General features: G+C 44.1%; 1 protein-coding gene across 1 annotated transcript; it reads left to right on the top strand.

Moving 5' to 3' along the window:
- The first annotated feature begins 8,933 nt into the window (after positions 1 to 8,933).
- On the top strand, positions 8,934 to 15,173 carry LOC140219800 (putative nuclease HARBI1). The gene is made up of 3 exons (XM_072289694.1): positions 8,934 to 9,633; positions 10,474 to 10,612; positions 11,605 to 15,173. Exons 1-3 carry the CDS (start codon positions 9,088 to 9,090, stop codon positions 12,120 to 12,122), a joined length of 1,203 nt encoding a protein of 400 aa, XP_072145795.1. The 5' UTR covers positions 8,934 to 9,087; the 3' UTR covers positions 12,123 to 15,173.
- The last annotated feature ends 1,678 nt before the right edge of the window (positions 15,174 to 16,851 follow it).

Raw genomic sequence — 16,851 nt, 5'->3', positions numbered from 1 at the left:
GCAGCAGTTACTAAACGTGCTTAGGCAGCATGAAGTTGATGTTGGTGCAGTGCAAGAGGCAAAGATATCGTCTGCTGGTGATGTCAACCTTGCGTTGCAAACTTTTCAACCTGATTACGAGGTGTGTATTAGCCAAGCGTGTGGTGCTTCCGCTGGATGTTAGTCAGAAAGCAGTTAAATCATTCTTCATTGTCGCTACGTGTTGATGGGGAAGGCCGCCTTATATGCTGTGACCTCTCTTTTCATGGCCGTAATTGGCGGTTTATTTGCGTTTATGCTCCCTCAAAAGTGAGTGACAGGAGGGCTTTCTTCCTCTCACTTGCTCCGCTCCTAGATACTGACAAGAGATTTGGTACTGTTGGGAGACTTAACTGTGTTTGTGATTCCAGAGATCACTCATACCTAACTGATCGTTATGATGCAAGTGCTACTTTACTACATAAGTTAACGGAAGATCACAATCTAATAGACGTGGGACCCTACACATCTTCTTGGGTGCGGTTCACGCACTTTCAAGGCGTCTCCCATGCTCGACTTGATCGTGTGTATGTTTCGACGAATCTCTGGTCTCACATTCACAACTACGCCGTGAAGCCTGTATTTTTCACATACCACTGTTTAGTAGCTGTTTCATGGGGTCCCCGAAAATTTCGCAAGTTTGCTCCAGACTGGGAACTGTGGAAACTTAATACAAAACTTTTACGAGAGGAAAGTTTCGTAAAGAAAGTGAAAGAATTATGGCCAAAAATAACACAATGTCAACAGCTTCCATTGTTTGCTCAATGGGAAATGTTCAAATATAGAGTAAAAAATGAGGCGATTGCCATTTCATGTGAGCTGTCTCAAAGAAAGAAAGCTGAAAAGCATTACCTTCATGATCTACTGCACAAGCTGTGCGCATTCGAAAGCCAGGAACCAGGCTTGTTTAGTGATGAAATAAATACAGTTCGCGCACAAATACAAAAATATGAGACGGAAGTGTACAAGGGGCAATGGTGCGTTCACGCACAACTCGCTTCACAGAAGAGCAGCCCACAAAAATGGCTCTCGGTGATGAAAAGCGATACGCGCTTTCCAAGCAAATATTGAAAATTGAGTCTGGTGGTTCTATGTACACAGAAACGTCCCAAATAATAAGCCTATTTTAAGCTCATTATAAAGATCTCTTCCCTGCAGTTAAGCCTCAGAGTGGATACGAAGAAAACGCTGATCAGTTTATTTCGCTTATGCCACACTTAGAAGAAGACGATCGCCTCAGCATTAATGGGCCAATCACTCGAGAAGAAATTAATTTGGCCGTCGAAACGCTGCAGAAGAACAAGACGCCTCGCCCTAATGGCCTTAGTGCTGAATTTTATATAAAATTTCAGGAATTCCTGTGTCCTTTTCTTGAGCAGCTATTCGAGGAAGCCTATCAATATGGTGAGCTTCCTCCATCTTTCTATCAGGGCCACACAACCTTAATACCAGAGAGCACTGATGATGAAATAATAAAGAGGGTAAACGGATAACGTGGATAATGTAACGTTGATTACAAAATATTTGCAAAAGTACTGACAAATAGATTGCAGACAGTCATTACTAAATTAGTAGGTGATCATCAAACATGCGGAATTCGAGGCCGCTCTATACAGACAAATGTTCATATCGCACGTTCAGTCCTTGAGTGCATAGAGGGTAGTACGGATCAAGTAGCTCTTCTCCAGATTGACCTCGCCAAAGCTTTTGATAAGGTTCAACACAAATTTTTGTTCCAACTACTGCGACATCTTCAGTTAGGGGATGTATTATACAATGGTATAAAAGTTTGTTATAAACATTGCACTACAAAGTTAATTGTGAACCATACCCTCTCAGACATAATACAGGTACAGTCATCCGTTCGTCAGGGTTGTCCGCTCTCGCCTTTATTCTTCACCATATACTTAGAACCGCTTTGCTTAAGCGTGCTTTGCGACTCGAGCATACAGGTATGCCGATGAGGAAATTAAAGTGCTAGCTTATGCAGATGACATTGCCTTCTTTTCCGTCGATAAGCCAAGCATTGCCAAGGCAATAAACGCTACCCTGCTTTTCTGTGAGACTGCAGGAGCTACTGTAAATTTTGACAAAAGTACAGGCTTTTGGCTAGGCATGTGGGCGCTCACTCCCTCTGTATTCGCTAATATTCATTGGAATCAGTCTCCGTTGCGATATCTTAGAGTACCTCTCGATAACTTCCGTAATAGCGGACCCCATTGGACGTCCACGATAACCACTATCCGCCGAAAGGTGACAACCTGGCAGGGACGTGATCTCTCCATTTTTGCGAGAGCTAAGACATGCAATACATTTCTCGCTTCTAAGCTTCTTTATGTTCTGCAGGTCTTGCACTGCTCACGTGTCCATGTCCAGGCATTTCATAGAATATTTGCATGTTTTATTTGGCATTCATCATGAGAAGCCATCAGAAGGGACAACCTTTTTCTCCCGCTTGAAAAGGGAGGCCTGGGTCTTGTGCATTTGTTTGTGCGACAGTTGGTCATGCACTTATTTTACCTTAAAAATGTCCGTCATCCATTTCTTCTCGCAGTTAATCGAGCACATCTTGCGTCACACCTCCCTTTTCTTTTTGTCACGACAAACTTTGCTCAAAAACTACCGTTATGGGGCTTCCTAAATGAACTTGTCGGCACTATTTCATTCTTAAAAGCCAGATTCGCCCTTGAATATTTGTTTGCCGTTAATTGCACGTCGCTAAATGTAGCACTTATAGATAACCTTTTCCCTGAACCTCTGTACCGAAAGCCTTATCTGTCTCTATTTGGTCAAGATGTGTTCTTTGCCGTGTCCGTAGAATGTGCATTGCGCCAGCAGCGAAAACGTTTTTCTTTAAGCTGCATACCTCCACACTGCCAGTTAAAACGTGGCTTCAGGAAAAAGGACTGTATGTACCCTGGAATACAAATTGTAGACTTTGCAATCAACCCGAGACAACAGAACATTGCTTCATACTTTGTCGTGACGCATTTCATTTTTGGGCCATTTTACATTTAAGTCTCAAAAAAGACTTTCCTCTCACATAGTAGGGTATCCGGTTCCTTCCTTTCAAAAAGACAGCCAGTAATACACCATACGATTTGTTTATGTTATTAGGACTTTATTCATTATGGAGAAGTCGAATGATCGACAGACATGCCGAGCCACCTCGCTCGACAAGGTCTATCTTCCGAGAAGAGACTGCTCAAGTCCGTAGTGTGGTGGCTACATATGATCCCGTACCTGAATGGACTTCGCTTTTGGACGCTTGTGTTTGTTTGCCAGAATTTTGAACTGTCATTGGACTGCATACTGTGTGTGAACTTGCTTCTCATGTATGTTCATATGTAATGTAACTGCATTGGTTTGACACTACCGATATTTCCATGTAATAAAGAAAAAAAAAACACATGGCTAAGTGGCAGCGTCCCCGTCTCACACTCTGGAGACACTGGTTCGATTCCCACCCAGCCCATCTTCCAATTTGTTTTTATTTATGAATTGCCTTCCAGGAATTTTTCCTCATAGCCAATGCCGCCGACACCGACTTTTCTGCGACACGAGGTCCTTAACGCTCTCGCGTTAAAATGTGATATTTGCGACATGTACTGAAAAGAAGCCAATCATTAAAAAGTTTTCATGCACAGAAAAAAGTGAATGTATTATCATATATAGCAGTCCCCAAATTGCCTTATCGCAAGTAAAATATTTATTAAAGGTAAAGAAATATTTTGTGTGCAATTTTTGATCGGGGATCCGAAAGCGCACTGAAGTGCCGTGCGAATTCCGCGGCCGCTCACGTGCTTCTCCCAACCTATTTTGCCCCCTGCAGTATTGCTGCAAGTGGCTTTACTCGTTTCCTTAGGCGACCGCAGCGGCTGCCACTCCAGAAGTATTCGCATTATAAGCTCCTTGCGCGCAACTCTGCTCCCGTACGGAGCATGTACAGTAACTCTAGAGCGCGGGGCAAAGTAACGCCACCTAGAGGAAATTGAAGACAACGGTGAGCGAAGGGGAAGGACAAACGAGGCGAAACGTTGCGGAGTACGAAGGAGGCGCGCCGGCATAGAGTTAGTATAACCAACTCTAGAGGAAAAGCTGGTCCGAAAAGGTGGGAACCGCTAGGGCGCCGCCCTGTTGCTACTGGTCAATGTGGCTAGCGCAGTTACTATTGAAAGAGCTGAAAACAAGTACAGGTCGCCTTATGCTTTCTCATTTAAAACGCATGCCTGATGGCTTTATGAAGGTGATGCGTTCATCTTAAGTTTACAGAAAGCGCTTGCTATGTGTGTGACTTATGTAAATCACGATGTACGCATTCATGAAATAAAGGATGACGCAAATTTCGGTTCGGGAACTGTTTTTTGGATGCGTAGTTGTTTCGTACAGATTAGGTTCGACATGCGATCGCGCGTCAACATCGGACGCTATGGCACATTCGTGCCTTTTGTGCCACCCAAGCCCCGAAATGTTCTGCATATAGCTTCACATGTAAGTAAACGAACGTATCTTGTTCAGAACATCACGCGAGTAGACAGCTCTTGTGATGCATCACCATCGTTTGAGAAACGTCACAGTAGAGTATTTTTTTTACATGTGGAGCGGTGTCTTTATTTGCAGGTTTCCCTCCAGTAGGAAATTGCTTGACAGGCGGACCAGCGTACCGAAATTGTACTGGTGAATCCACAAGCAATTCATAGAATATGTTTAGTTGTTGCACTTTGAACAGTCATGCTATTACAAAGGCCACAGTAGAAAAACAGCCTGATGCCGAATTTCTCCGCCATGAAGCAATCAAAAGGCGAGTGCCTAACACGCATGAAATCGAGTGCATGATCCCACATATTAGTACCGTAGGCGTTTTATTAACCGTGCAGTATTTTCAACACTTTCTTGCATGCCATTTTATTGTGGCATATCGTTTCTCGTCACAAATGTGTGCAGCGAATCTATTTGCATGATCGACTCCGGGCCTGTGGGACCGTTCACTTTCACTTGATGCTGAGTCTTTTACATTATCCATAAACTGCAGATATGCATATCAGATCCCTACGAGCACTTTCAAAATTCAGTAATTTCAGACAACACACACACACACATATGCAATACTTTGCAGGGCCAGATATTTGTTCAGTATACTCGCAGGTAAAATAAGCAGATCATGTGGACAGCTCCAGCTTATTTTCCTTAAATCAGTGTGTGCAAGAGGTACGCAAAAATAATTTTTTTCTTGCGCACCAGTTATTTTGCTCTATAAGCAAGGGAACCCACGACGTTACTGTAAGATATGTTGTACATCACACTAGTATGTGCGTTAATTTACCAAGTGAGATGAATTAATCGGTAGTTCAGTCAAATCACACTGCAAGCTCCATTCATCAATATTCTATTGGATTTTGCAAATGTTCAATGAAACATGTTTCCGTCTTATGCAAACATACAATGGCAAGCATTTGTGTGTTCTAAATGTAAATTTTAAGCTCTATATTAATGAAGACATTTCTAGTGAGAAACAACAAGCAGAAATGGTGAATGCAGAATATCAGAAGCCCAAGGTGCAAAAATTATGAGAAGTGTCGAATGATTTTAAGGAAAGAATGGTATTTGAAAATGCAAGACTCTTTAGTGGAGGTCAAGCAAGTCAAGATAGGTAGAATACTCTGCAACATTATGCGAGTAATGGGATAGCAAACAATGGGTCAGGAAATGCGTTGTTTTTCTGCTAAACAAAAGCTGATGATTGTCATTGCATGAGTCACTTTAGCATCATGAGACTGCTGCTTGGTCAATTCAGAAACAAACCAAGAAACAAGCCACGCAGAAATAAAAAAAATTAATCATGCTCTCTCCATACTGGGATAAATAATATAAACGGATCACATCTAATGTGGACATAGCAGATACCTTTGTGAAACACTAAAGGAAAAATTCAGTTTCGAGCTACGGCACTTGCCGCATAGATGTGGGGGGCCTTGCACCAATAGTAATATTTACCACTGCATTTAGAAATTGAAAACATTCATGCAGATAAGGATAATTGTTTATAATTTTGGCTACCACTTCAAATGTCTCCACCAAGTGTTAGAATGCTGCACGCAGCCATACTAAGGATCTCACAGCAACACCTGCAGGTAAAAAGCAAAAGCAGTCAAAGTGCTGGTGTATTCTGGACACTATCTTTGAAAACTTTTAGCCAAGAACAGTGCAAGAAGCAGACATAAGAACTGCATTTATTTCCATATTTCCCCATTTGAATGGCCTTTTCTTTTTGCTTAGACAATGCCTACGCCTAGCCACAGCAGCTCCCTCATGCAGACTCCGCAAGCCAAGAGGCCATGGAGGCAAGTGCAGGTAAGAGGCAAGAATCAATAGCATTGTTATTGAAATTCATCTACTTTCTTTCTTTTTCTTACGTTTAGGCAGCCAGCACACCTCGAACAGCCACCTTGAGTGCGGGTGTGTCACCCTAGTCGCCAAGGAAGCATTTGAGGGAAAGCGACAGGCAATATAACCAGCCACTTCTCCGTGTAAAGAATACTCTTTCTCTTAGAGGACTCCTACGCCTCACCATGCCAGCTCACCTGTGCAGACTCCACCAACAGAGATGCTGTGGAGGCACGTGCAGGTCAGAGGCAAGAAGCAGTGGCACTGGTGTTGACATTCACCCAATTTCTTTCTTTTTCTTACGCTGGGGCAGCCAGCACACCTCGAACAGCCACTTTGACTGAGGGTGTGTCAGCAGATTCCTGTTGTACATATGCTCATAATAAACTTCAGTAAACTTGAACTTGACAATAAACTTGAAGGCAAATGGGACATTGATGCATTGCTTTTTTGAATGTTTAGTGTACACATACAATATATGTTATACTTTGCAGTAGTACAGAGCGTATTTTGAAGTTCCCCTCTATATCTTTCACCTTTAATTACGCATGCGTTGCGTGGCCCTCAATGCAGTTCATGCTGTAGCAGCTGCTTTGTCTGTGCATTGCACCCTGGATTAAGCTTATGATATCCACATGTGCAAAGCGCCTATACTTCTCTCACATATACAAAATAAGGGTCTATGTAGTTTTCAGTGTAACAATAAAAATAAACGTAAACACTTCCATCGTGGAATTCTGTTTATTGCAGCAATTTCTATGACAGTTATCGACAAGTTGACAACTTGAACTGGTCAATCAGTCATGGGAAGGAATTGTATGTATACATATATAAAAAAAAGAGGTATGTGTGTGTGTTTGTAGGGGGGGTATAGGATTAGGGCGGCACGAAAAAAACGTACCAACACCGTCCTCTAGACCCATTCCTTTAAGGTATCGTAACAAAGCGTATTATGCATAAAGTTCATACAACTAACTATGATATTACTACGTGCGCCCGGTGACGCGAGCTACTTATGGCACGACTCGCATTCGCGACTGCACCGGATGCCCTCCATGTTATTCTGGTTAATCCTGCTCAGTTCATCGAGGCAAAAGAAAGATCATGGGCGCAGGTGCCTTTAAAGTATCTCGACCTTGCGAGGCACTGCACTGCCAGGGGAGCTGTCCATGCGAACACTCCCTGGCACACACCTGCCTCGGCGGCCCCAACCTACGTACCGTTCTGCTTCGAGCTTTGATCCCTCTTACTGTCCCTAGGGTGCACTGGAGTTCTTGCGCCGCCTAATTTATTATAATCTCAGGTGCTTTCCTGAGACTTCCGTTGGTCGGTTATATGTGCCGTACAGCTGAATCAGTATTTGTAAAAAAAAATCCCGATCTATGGTCGCGACGAGAAGACCACCCCCAAACGAAAGAAAGCGCCGAGTGGCTTCTGCAACATACCGCGCCTATGCGAAGAGAATTACGGAGCGCCAACGAGGAATCTGACCACAGCTTCGAGCTCTTAACTCATAACCTCGTCGAGTGACACTCCTGCAACAGGCGTGACCGCTGAAAACCACTTAACGCCGGAAACTTCAACAGGATCATCCTTCGGTTGCATAACGGCCAACATCGACCACGCGTACACCATCCAGCAATATACTATAAAGAACCAACTTATAAAGGCCAAACACACTGCTTCACGCACACCACATCGCAACACAAGCGAGACGCCATGCTGCTACGCTGCTACGGTTGCCAGATTAAAACTGACTACTGCAACCAAGTCTAGCAAGCGTCCCAGGAGCTGGCAACCTCAGCGCGTAGCAACATGGCGGCGCTCTTGCGGTTACAGATTTCAATGCATGGGCCCTATGGGTAGCTTGTCCTCTAGAGTCAGTATAGTAACTCTATGCGTGCTGGGTTGCGTTTTTACAATTGCTAATACGTACAGTAGGGCGTGGCGTTTCTCACGGCGCTCGACGTTTCTGCGCAGGCGCGAGTAAGAGCGGGTGCGAGAGAGAAAATCTGGGGGCCTTTGCTCCTTGAATATGTGAGTCTGCCTAGGCCCAACGGAGGAGGTTTCTTAACGCGTGTTGTATGCGTTTGTCCCCTACGCATGCCGGCGTGGCGGAGTGCGGTCCAGTTTGTTTAGGCTCCGCCGCTGGCTGCCCGCGCGGTGAGGCAATGGGCACGGACGCTCCATTTGGTGATCGTTGTGTCTGAAGGAGCAAGGTTCTGATTGGTGTTGCATAAGTCGCGGGTCGCTTTTTTAGTCGCGATGGCAGATTGCATTTTTTACAAGCACTGCTCTAGGGGTGCACATGTAACCGGCAAATAGAGGCCTCAAGAGAGCACCTCAGGTTATATTAGAGCAGGCGGTGCAGGATGCCGTTGCCACTTTGGTGTCCTGGGGCCGTATTCTGTAGCGGTTCCTTTGGGCTGTTGCCATTGGTCGGCGTTTCGTTGTCGTCATCCTTGGTGGGCGGGACGACAAATTTTGATGACGTCACACAGGTTGCCAATCTTCTGGAAAGGAACCGGTTCCCTGCTAGGAGAGGAACGGCGGAGAAGTGGTTCTCTCGAGGGTCGCGCGCGGGGGCGAGCATGATGTCGAGGGTTGCTAGGGCAACCGTGGCTGCCGGCTAACCTCGCGCCAGCTGACGAGCCGGCACCTAGACGAGACGAGACAGAGACGGCAATGGCGGCTCCTTTGGTTGTGTTGCTGGCGAGTGCCGAAAGACAACGACGCGACGAGAGGCAACGACGCGACGCGTTCGGCATGGCCGAAGAAGAGTTTCGGAGGCATTTTAGGCTCTCCAAAGACATAGTGCGACGTCTTTGCGATGAGCTAGAAGGACATCTCGGACCTCAAAGATTTCGTGGTGTCGACACTACAATGAAAGTGTTGTGCGCGCTGCGGTTTTTTGCCACCGGGAGCTTTCAGCAGTGCGTCGGGAATGAAGAAGCGATTGCACTGTCGCAGCCTTCGGTCAGCCGGATCATCACAGCCGTCGCCAAGGCCATTACGGTTGTGGGCAAGGAAAAAGGATGGGTTAGATTCCCATCCACGGCGCAACAGAAAGCCGCCGTCAAGGAAGGCTTTCTTAGCCGTGGAAAAATTCCAGGAGTTCTAGGATGTGTGGACGGGAGTCTGATAGCCATCGTTCGCCCTACGAAGCTCGGCCCCGGCGAAACGGAATCCTACTGGAGCCGTAAAGGGTATTACGCCCTCAACTGCATGGTCGTGAGTATTGTTCATTGACAAATATTTTCGATATGTGTTTGCTCGAGTGCACGTTGTAAAAAACTTCGTTTCGTTATTTTTCATCAATTGCCGGTAATACTTGCGTTCCTATTAGAGAAAGTAGCGTTTGTGTTGTATGTGTAATGACGGCTTTGATCTTTGCATAGAATACGGCCGCACGTTTTCAGTGCTCTCCAATCGCAGTTGAATAGCCTTTTCGATGCTACAATGTAAACACATTACGCGCGACTTAAACCGGAATAGACGCCCCTAGCAGTGAAGGGAGTCTTCGTCTGTGAGCGATCCTAACAGAAGACGAGCCCTTGTGATTCTTATTCGACGTAAAACTAAAGCATTGTGGCCAACAGACTGTGAACGTGAAAAGGAGCATCCCATCAATGAAAATGGTGTGAGGGAGAATGAGAATGTGTGGACACCCATTTGCTCTAGCTGTTAATACGGCACATGCTGTTTCCGCGTTCTTTCGCTTGTAATAGGCACTTTGTCTGAAAAAAAAAAACACAGGTGGCACTCTTTAGCAGAATCTTATACAATATGGAAGGAAGAAACCAAAGGAATTATTTTGCACATTATGTTGTGACCGCACGCCATACATGAGCATGTGTACACATGCCAACATTGCATTTGTAGGTTAAGATGACATTGTTATCGTGCTGATCATTAGTTCAACTGCCTACTGCGTATGTTGATATCTCCTTTTCTGTAATTATGTTCGCTGACTGAACAGTAACTGATTGGCAAGTAGTGTTGTAAGCAAAAGGTTGTGCCACATATTTGTTGCAGTGGCACTGACACCTTCTCTTTGCTTTCCCTTATGAGGTGTGCGACGCGAAGCTGAAAATCCTGGCAATTGACCCACGGTTTCCGGGATCGTGCCACGATTCTTTCGTCTGGAGGCATTCAGCATTTCGCCGCCGCCTCACTCGTGGCCTGTTACTTCATGGAGAAGTCTTGCTTGGTAAGTGCACCTAAAGTAGCAGTGCTTCTTCCACACGTAAAACATGCACAGTCAAATAGTTTTGCATCCTAGCAAGCTTTAAGAAAGCGTGATTTGCTAGAAATGTGTTGTGAATGCAGCAGTACCTAATGAACCTGCTGCGACTATCGAGAGAAACAAGTCTCTCCTAAAAGGCAGATATTTGTACCAGCACGTATACAACAGCTGACATGTTATGCTGTTTATTTATTAATTTCAATACACTGAATGCCATGTGGAGCGCTACAGGCAGGGGTGGAATTCTACAGAACACGTCGAAATGGCAGTTTTCAAGTATGGTGGAAAAGGGTTGGTGACAATGGACTCAGGGACCTGGTCCCTGTCCTTGGAACAAAGGAATAAGCGTGTGCGTGAAACTTTCGGCATCGACGTTAGTGATCGGTGTAGTATATATTGTAGAATGGTGCAAGTTGCGCTATTTTTCTTTGTGTTGCAATGTGTGCGATTTTTTTTTGTTGCAGCGACATGTGGTGCTGGAGTGATTAGAAAGGATCAAATGGGTAGCTCAATTTTGGGTACCTTCATGAGAAGAGGTACGAAAGGTAGAGCAAGGATCCCAGATACTGGCAGCATATTCGAGAGTAGACCTTAGAAGTGTTTTGTAAAATAACACTTCTGAAGAGAGAAGAGCTAATAAGCTTTAGTGGAGGATGTACATTTAGGGAGGGGCAAATGGGATGAACGGAGCAGAAAACCACGAGTATAAAATAAATATTACATGTCCAACTTAACCTGAGAATGAGATTTGCAGCCAAGACAACAGGTGAAATTGGGCTTTTCTTTAAAATGAGTCGAACTTTCTTTACAACTTTCAGGGAAGGTCAATGTTTGATAGATATCGCAACAATAAATCTAAGACCTGCTCCTGTTGTAAAAGGGCCCTGGCGTAGACTGTGTTCTTGCATTGTGCCTTAATGTATCTATTTCGTTCACTGACATGCAACACTTTACAGGGGACTCTGGGTACCCGCTAGAGCCATGGCTCATGACTCCTGTGCCTGGTCACCCAAATCGCCTCACGGCAGAGGGGCGCTATAATGAGGCACACGCATCAATTCGAAATGTCGTTGAGCGGTGCATTGGAGTCCTCAAGAGCCGCTTCCGATGCCTGCAGAGGTATCGGGTGCTCCACTACTCGCCTCAGAAAGCAGCCACTATTGTTGCAGCTTGTGCAGCGCTGCATAACCTCTGCCTTGCAGCAGGCGTGCCTCTGCCAGACGACCCAGATGACGACGGTGCACATGACGACAGCGCACAGGGGCCAGCCCAGGCACAAGTGCCGCTTCAAGTACAGGTGCCACCGCAGGCGCACCCTGTACAGCCTTCTCGAGTTTTGTTTCAAGGAGGCCGTGCGGTGCGCGAATCCATAGTTGGTGTGTTTCGGCTGCCCAGAAATTTGCGCATTGCCTACCTGCAAAGTGTGCGCCGGCGCATTCGCTGGCAAATGAGGCGGAGACATGTGCTGTTGTAACATGTTTTATTTTTCTTTTCATGAAGTAAATAGGCCGTGCACTTCAACATAACACATTGCGTGTGCTCACATGTGGCTAATCGTAGTATGCCGGATAGAAAGAGGGATAGTATCGTAGTATCGGATAGAAAGAGGGGGTGGAGTGGCAATAATGGTCAAAAGCGGTATAGTATTTTCTGTTTTAGATGGTCCAAGTAACATTGAATCAGTATGGATAAAAGTTAGGTTAAATAACCGCTCGGTGATAGTAGGTGGTGTGTACAGAGCCCCAAACTCCCCTGTAGACATGCTTGTTAGCTTAAGAAATTTCATGGACAGGAATTTAAAACAGGATGACTCAATCCTACTTTTAGGTGATTTTAACTTGCCCGGAATTGACTGGAATACGCTCTCCTTTAGTCAAACAGATACGCCTAGCTGTGAAGAACTAATTGAGCTTGCATTTTGTTATAACCTAACTCAAGTTGTAGAAGGTTACACCAGAGTATGCGAAGCAACGTCATCACTTCTAGACCCAGTCTTTATATCCTCAGAACTGCTACCACATCTTTGTGATTGCGAACCCTGCGAAGGTATATCAGATCACAAAATTGTAATAATGGTTTTAGATATGGTGCCAGATCGTTCGCATAGTAAACGTAAGACATTTCTAAACTTTGCTGCCGCTGACGACGTTGGCGTGTTGGAATGCCTCGAGGGTTCATTTGATGATTTTATGCATCTTGCCGATAATGGTGCTACCGTAGACAAATTATGGGCCTACTTTTCAAACATTGTGGAACATTGTATTACACACTTTATTCCCAAGCTTTCAGAATGTACAAGGAAGGAGAATCCCTGGATAACAAGAGAAATCATACACATGAAGCGGAAATTAAAAAGAAAACGGAGGGCAAACAGGATTAAGTCTGTTCCTGGCAATAGCAGTGCCATTAGCCAAATGAGTAAGCAACTCAAGCATCTTGTCAAGGTGGCTAAGGACAAGTTCTACAATGTAACACTAAAAAATTTTTTAATAGAAGCGCCTACCAAATTTTGGCACTATGTTATTCCTTCGAAGCCTCGAAAAAATGGAGACAAAAATAATGCAGAAAGAGCTGAAAACCTCAACTCGTTTTTCCATCCGTCTTCGCTTCTGACGACGGCTTGTCACCAAAAGTAGCAGACGCGCCTGGCTGCCCTCCAGTTCAAGACTTAGAAGTCACAGAGCAAGGAGTGCTTAACTTGCTGCTTCAATTGTCTGTAAAGAAAAGCCCAGGCCCTGATGGAATCCCCAATGAATTCCTGCTTAGATATGCAGAGTGGGTTGCCAAATACCTCACAAAAATTTTTCAAATATCCATTACCTCGAGTTCTTTCCCGTCCACTTGGAAATATGCCTAAGTTATTCCGGTCCATAAGAGTGGTTCTACATCGGTTGTCAATAATTTCCGACCAATTGCTCTCCTTTGTACATGTTCTAAGTTGCTTGAGCATATTGTATTTAAATGCCTTATGGAATATCTTGAACACAATAACGTACTTCATCCTTCTCAACATGGGTTCCGAAAAGGCCTTTCTACAATTACCCAGCACATAGAAACCGTTCACGATCTTTCTGAGGGAATAAACAGCCGTGGCCAAACTGACATATTATTCTTGGACTTTTCAAAAGCATTTGATAAGGTATCCCATCCAAATTGCTGCTAAAGATTAATGCTATATTCAGGAATTCCAAAATAACACACTGGTTTTCTTCCTATCTCTCCTCCCGTGAACAGTTTGTACACCTCGAAGGTTTTCAATCGTCGTCTTCCCCCGTGGTTTCAGGTGTTCCACAGGGAAGTGTCTTGGGCCCCCTTTTATTTTTGGTTTTCATAAATGACCTCCCAAAAGCTACCTCGGTCCCAATCAGACTTTTTGCTCACAACTGAGTCGTATACAAAACAATTAGGACACCAACTGATCAAGAAGAACTGAACGCTAATTGGTGCGCTAAGTGGCAAATGGTGCTTAACTCTGACAAATCCGTAATTATGTCTGTTACTAGAAAGAAAAATATAATGATATACCCTTATTCCATTGCAGGTAAACCACTTAATAGAGTACATCAGCATAAGTATCTAGGCTTAGCCTTCACTTCTGACCTATACTGGAATACACACTTAGACAATGTATGCTCCAAGGCACGCAAAGCAATTTGGGCACTAAGACGCAAAATCCGTAATGCAACTCCCGATGTAAAAACACTCACTAATAGCACCCTTGTAAAACCTGTAATTGAATATGGCAAAATTGTTTGGGATCCTTACACTGCGTCTAACAAATTAAAAATTGAGAAAGTTCAGAAACTTGCTTCCCGTTTTATTTTCAATAAATATCGCGGAACTGATTCACCAACCGAATTATGTAAATTAGCAAACCTTAAAAGTTTAGAATACTGCACTAAGGTAGATAGGCTGAAGTTTCTTTGCCTTTTAATTCATGGCCACTTGAATATGAACACATCACCATATTTTACAATACACCCTAATGAGACATCAAGACATCGCCATTCCATGTACATTCCTGTGCCGCATTCTTATAACGATTGTTGCAAGTACAGTTTTTTTCCTCATGTTATTGAAGAATGGAACATGCTGCCTGATTCCATTGTAAATATTAACTCCCTCGATGCCTTTCTAGAATGTCTGAAATCTTACCTGGACCGTAGTACACCAATGTAATAGTTGTGCCTCAGCACTTGCATGCGTTTTCTTATCTACTGTTTGATTTTTCCTTTGTCTTTTGTGTCAATATCGTAGTTGTGAAATGTACCTTGTTTAGAATGTGAATTTATTAGATTTTCCACTCCTGTAATAGCCTGAGAAAGGCTGACAGCATCAATAAATGAATGAATGAATGCTGCATACTGCAGTAATGAAAAGCACATGATTTGTCTATGTTGAGCATGACAGATGCAGTGACAAATAACCGTGTGCCATTATGTTACTCATTTGCTTTGTTCACTGTGCTTTTGAATATTGTCTCGCCAGAGAATTTTCTTTAAATAAAGGTTATTTCCAAGGTGAATGGCAACCAATTTTGCATTGTTGAATATTGCTTTGCGATGCCTATTTTACTGTGCAGTATGCATTGTTCCAAAGCTGAAGATGTCCGTTCATGTGTGACACGCAAGCACAGCACGAGTTACACAGCAACTGAAATGTCGTTCAGAGCAATCTGTATAGCACATATTGAAACGTATAGCAACAAACGAGACATGCCAAGCACTTTTTGGAGCAGGATTTCTTTAAATAGCAGACACTCATGCTTACTACTGCTTCGTTTAAACTCAAGAGTTGCTTCAACATTGCATTTCTTGCACGCATGATTTCACATAATGCTCACAATTGCTGCTTAACAAGGTGCAACTACGCTATAACACAATATAACCAAAATCATGACAATGAAACATTTCTTTATTTTATTCATTGGGTACCTGCTTCGCCATTCAGGCATTACAGCAGGGAGGGTACAACTCATATAAATGAACACTCAGAATTACATTCATAAAGCATGGAAGAAATCATCATTTGAACAAATACAGACAGTGTCAGGTGGTAGAGTATTTCAATCTCTTATAGTACGAACATAGAAAGAGTAGCGGAAAGCGTCGCTTTTAACCCTCTATTGCATGGCGTCCCATATTTGGCACATACTGGTTACCATTCTTTTTCGCGTGTGTGAGATTCCCAGTTGAGAATGTGATACCGTCAGAGTAAATCTTAGTTATGTGCACTTATTATGGGCAAGTGCTGCCATCTTTTGAGCGATACGCAAAACAGAAGTGAAGTAGATTTTGGGATGCGACGTGAAACTCGGAGGGGGCAAACACGAGCAATTGGTTTTTTTTTCTCTGAAAATTTAGACCGCAGAAACATAGAAAACTTATTTTGGCATATTTTTTGGTCTCATCAATTCAAGGCAGTTACTAGTTTTCTCAATTTTGCCTGCAACTACAGCGGAGAAACCGAAATCGGTGTGTGCCATATTTGGCACAGTATGAACTTGAAATACAAAATATGGTAACGTGCTGCCATCTGTTCAATAGCCCGAAGTTGCAGGTCACTATCACAAGATGGAATTTTGACGATCGGTACGGTAAGGGCGAATTGTCTACCAAACAGCTGCCTGAAAAGCGAAAAGGAACTGAAATGTAAAGGACGTGGTGCTTCAGAGGCACTCACAAGTGCGATAGATGATGTGGAGTTATCGTGTGTGCGTTGATACGATAACCGCGCCGTGACATTTCTGTCGAGCTTTGTTGGGAGAGATCCAGTCCAAAAGACTTAAGCGCTGGTTTACCTCCGCCAAGGTGTTTCGCGAAATTGATTGCCCCAGCGTAGTAAAGGTTCATAACAGGCACATGGGTGGTGTCTACCTGCTGCACTCACTGTTTGGACTTTACTGCATACATATCAGAGGTCGAAGAAATGGCACTTTCGAATTTTTACGCCTATGCTAGACTTATTGGTAGTAACACCATGGGTATTGTACAGGAGGGTGCAGGAGCAGCTTAGGAGGCGACAAGTACTACCGCTGGCTCATTTAAAAGCAGAAATTGCAGAATGCCTTACCTCACATAACAAGTGCCTACCCAACTAGCGACCAGGAAGGACTTCTAGTCAGGACATCAAATTCCAGGTTCAAGTCAAAAAAGCACAGGGACCAGCGGCCGCAATGCCACCCAAAGACGACCGATCTGACC

The sequence above is a fragment of the Dermacentor andersoni genome, chromosome 8 (genome assembly GCF_023375885.2).
Source record: "Dermacentor andersoni chromosome 8, qqDerAnde1_hic_scaffold, whole genome shotgun sequence".
Taxonomy (NCBI): domain Eukaryota; kingdom Metazoa; phylum Arthropoda; class Arachnida; order Ixodida; family Ixodidae; genus Dermacentor; species Dermacentor andersoni.
Note: the sequence above shows the minus strand (reverse complement) of the source record. Positions and strands in the feature narration are given on the sequence as shown.

What these genes read in the sequence shown, in the direction of transcription:
- LOC140219800 (XM_072289694.1), top strand. Translation starts at nt 9,088, where the DNA reads ATGGCGGCTCCTTTGGTTGTGTTGCTGGCGAGTGCCGAAAGACAACGA. An exon ending in ACGCCCTCAACTGCATGGTC is followed by an intron (nt 9,634 to 10,473) that starts GTGAGTATTGTT and finishes TTCCCTTATGAG; the next exon opens with GTGTGCGACGCGAAGCTGAA. An exon ending in TCATGGAGAAGTCTTGCTTG is followed by an intron (nt 10,613 to 11,604) that starts GTAAGTGCACCT and finishes AACACTTTACAG; the next exon opens with GGGACTCTGGGTACCCGCTA.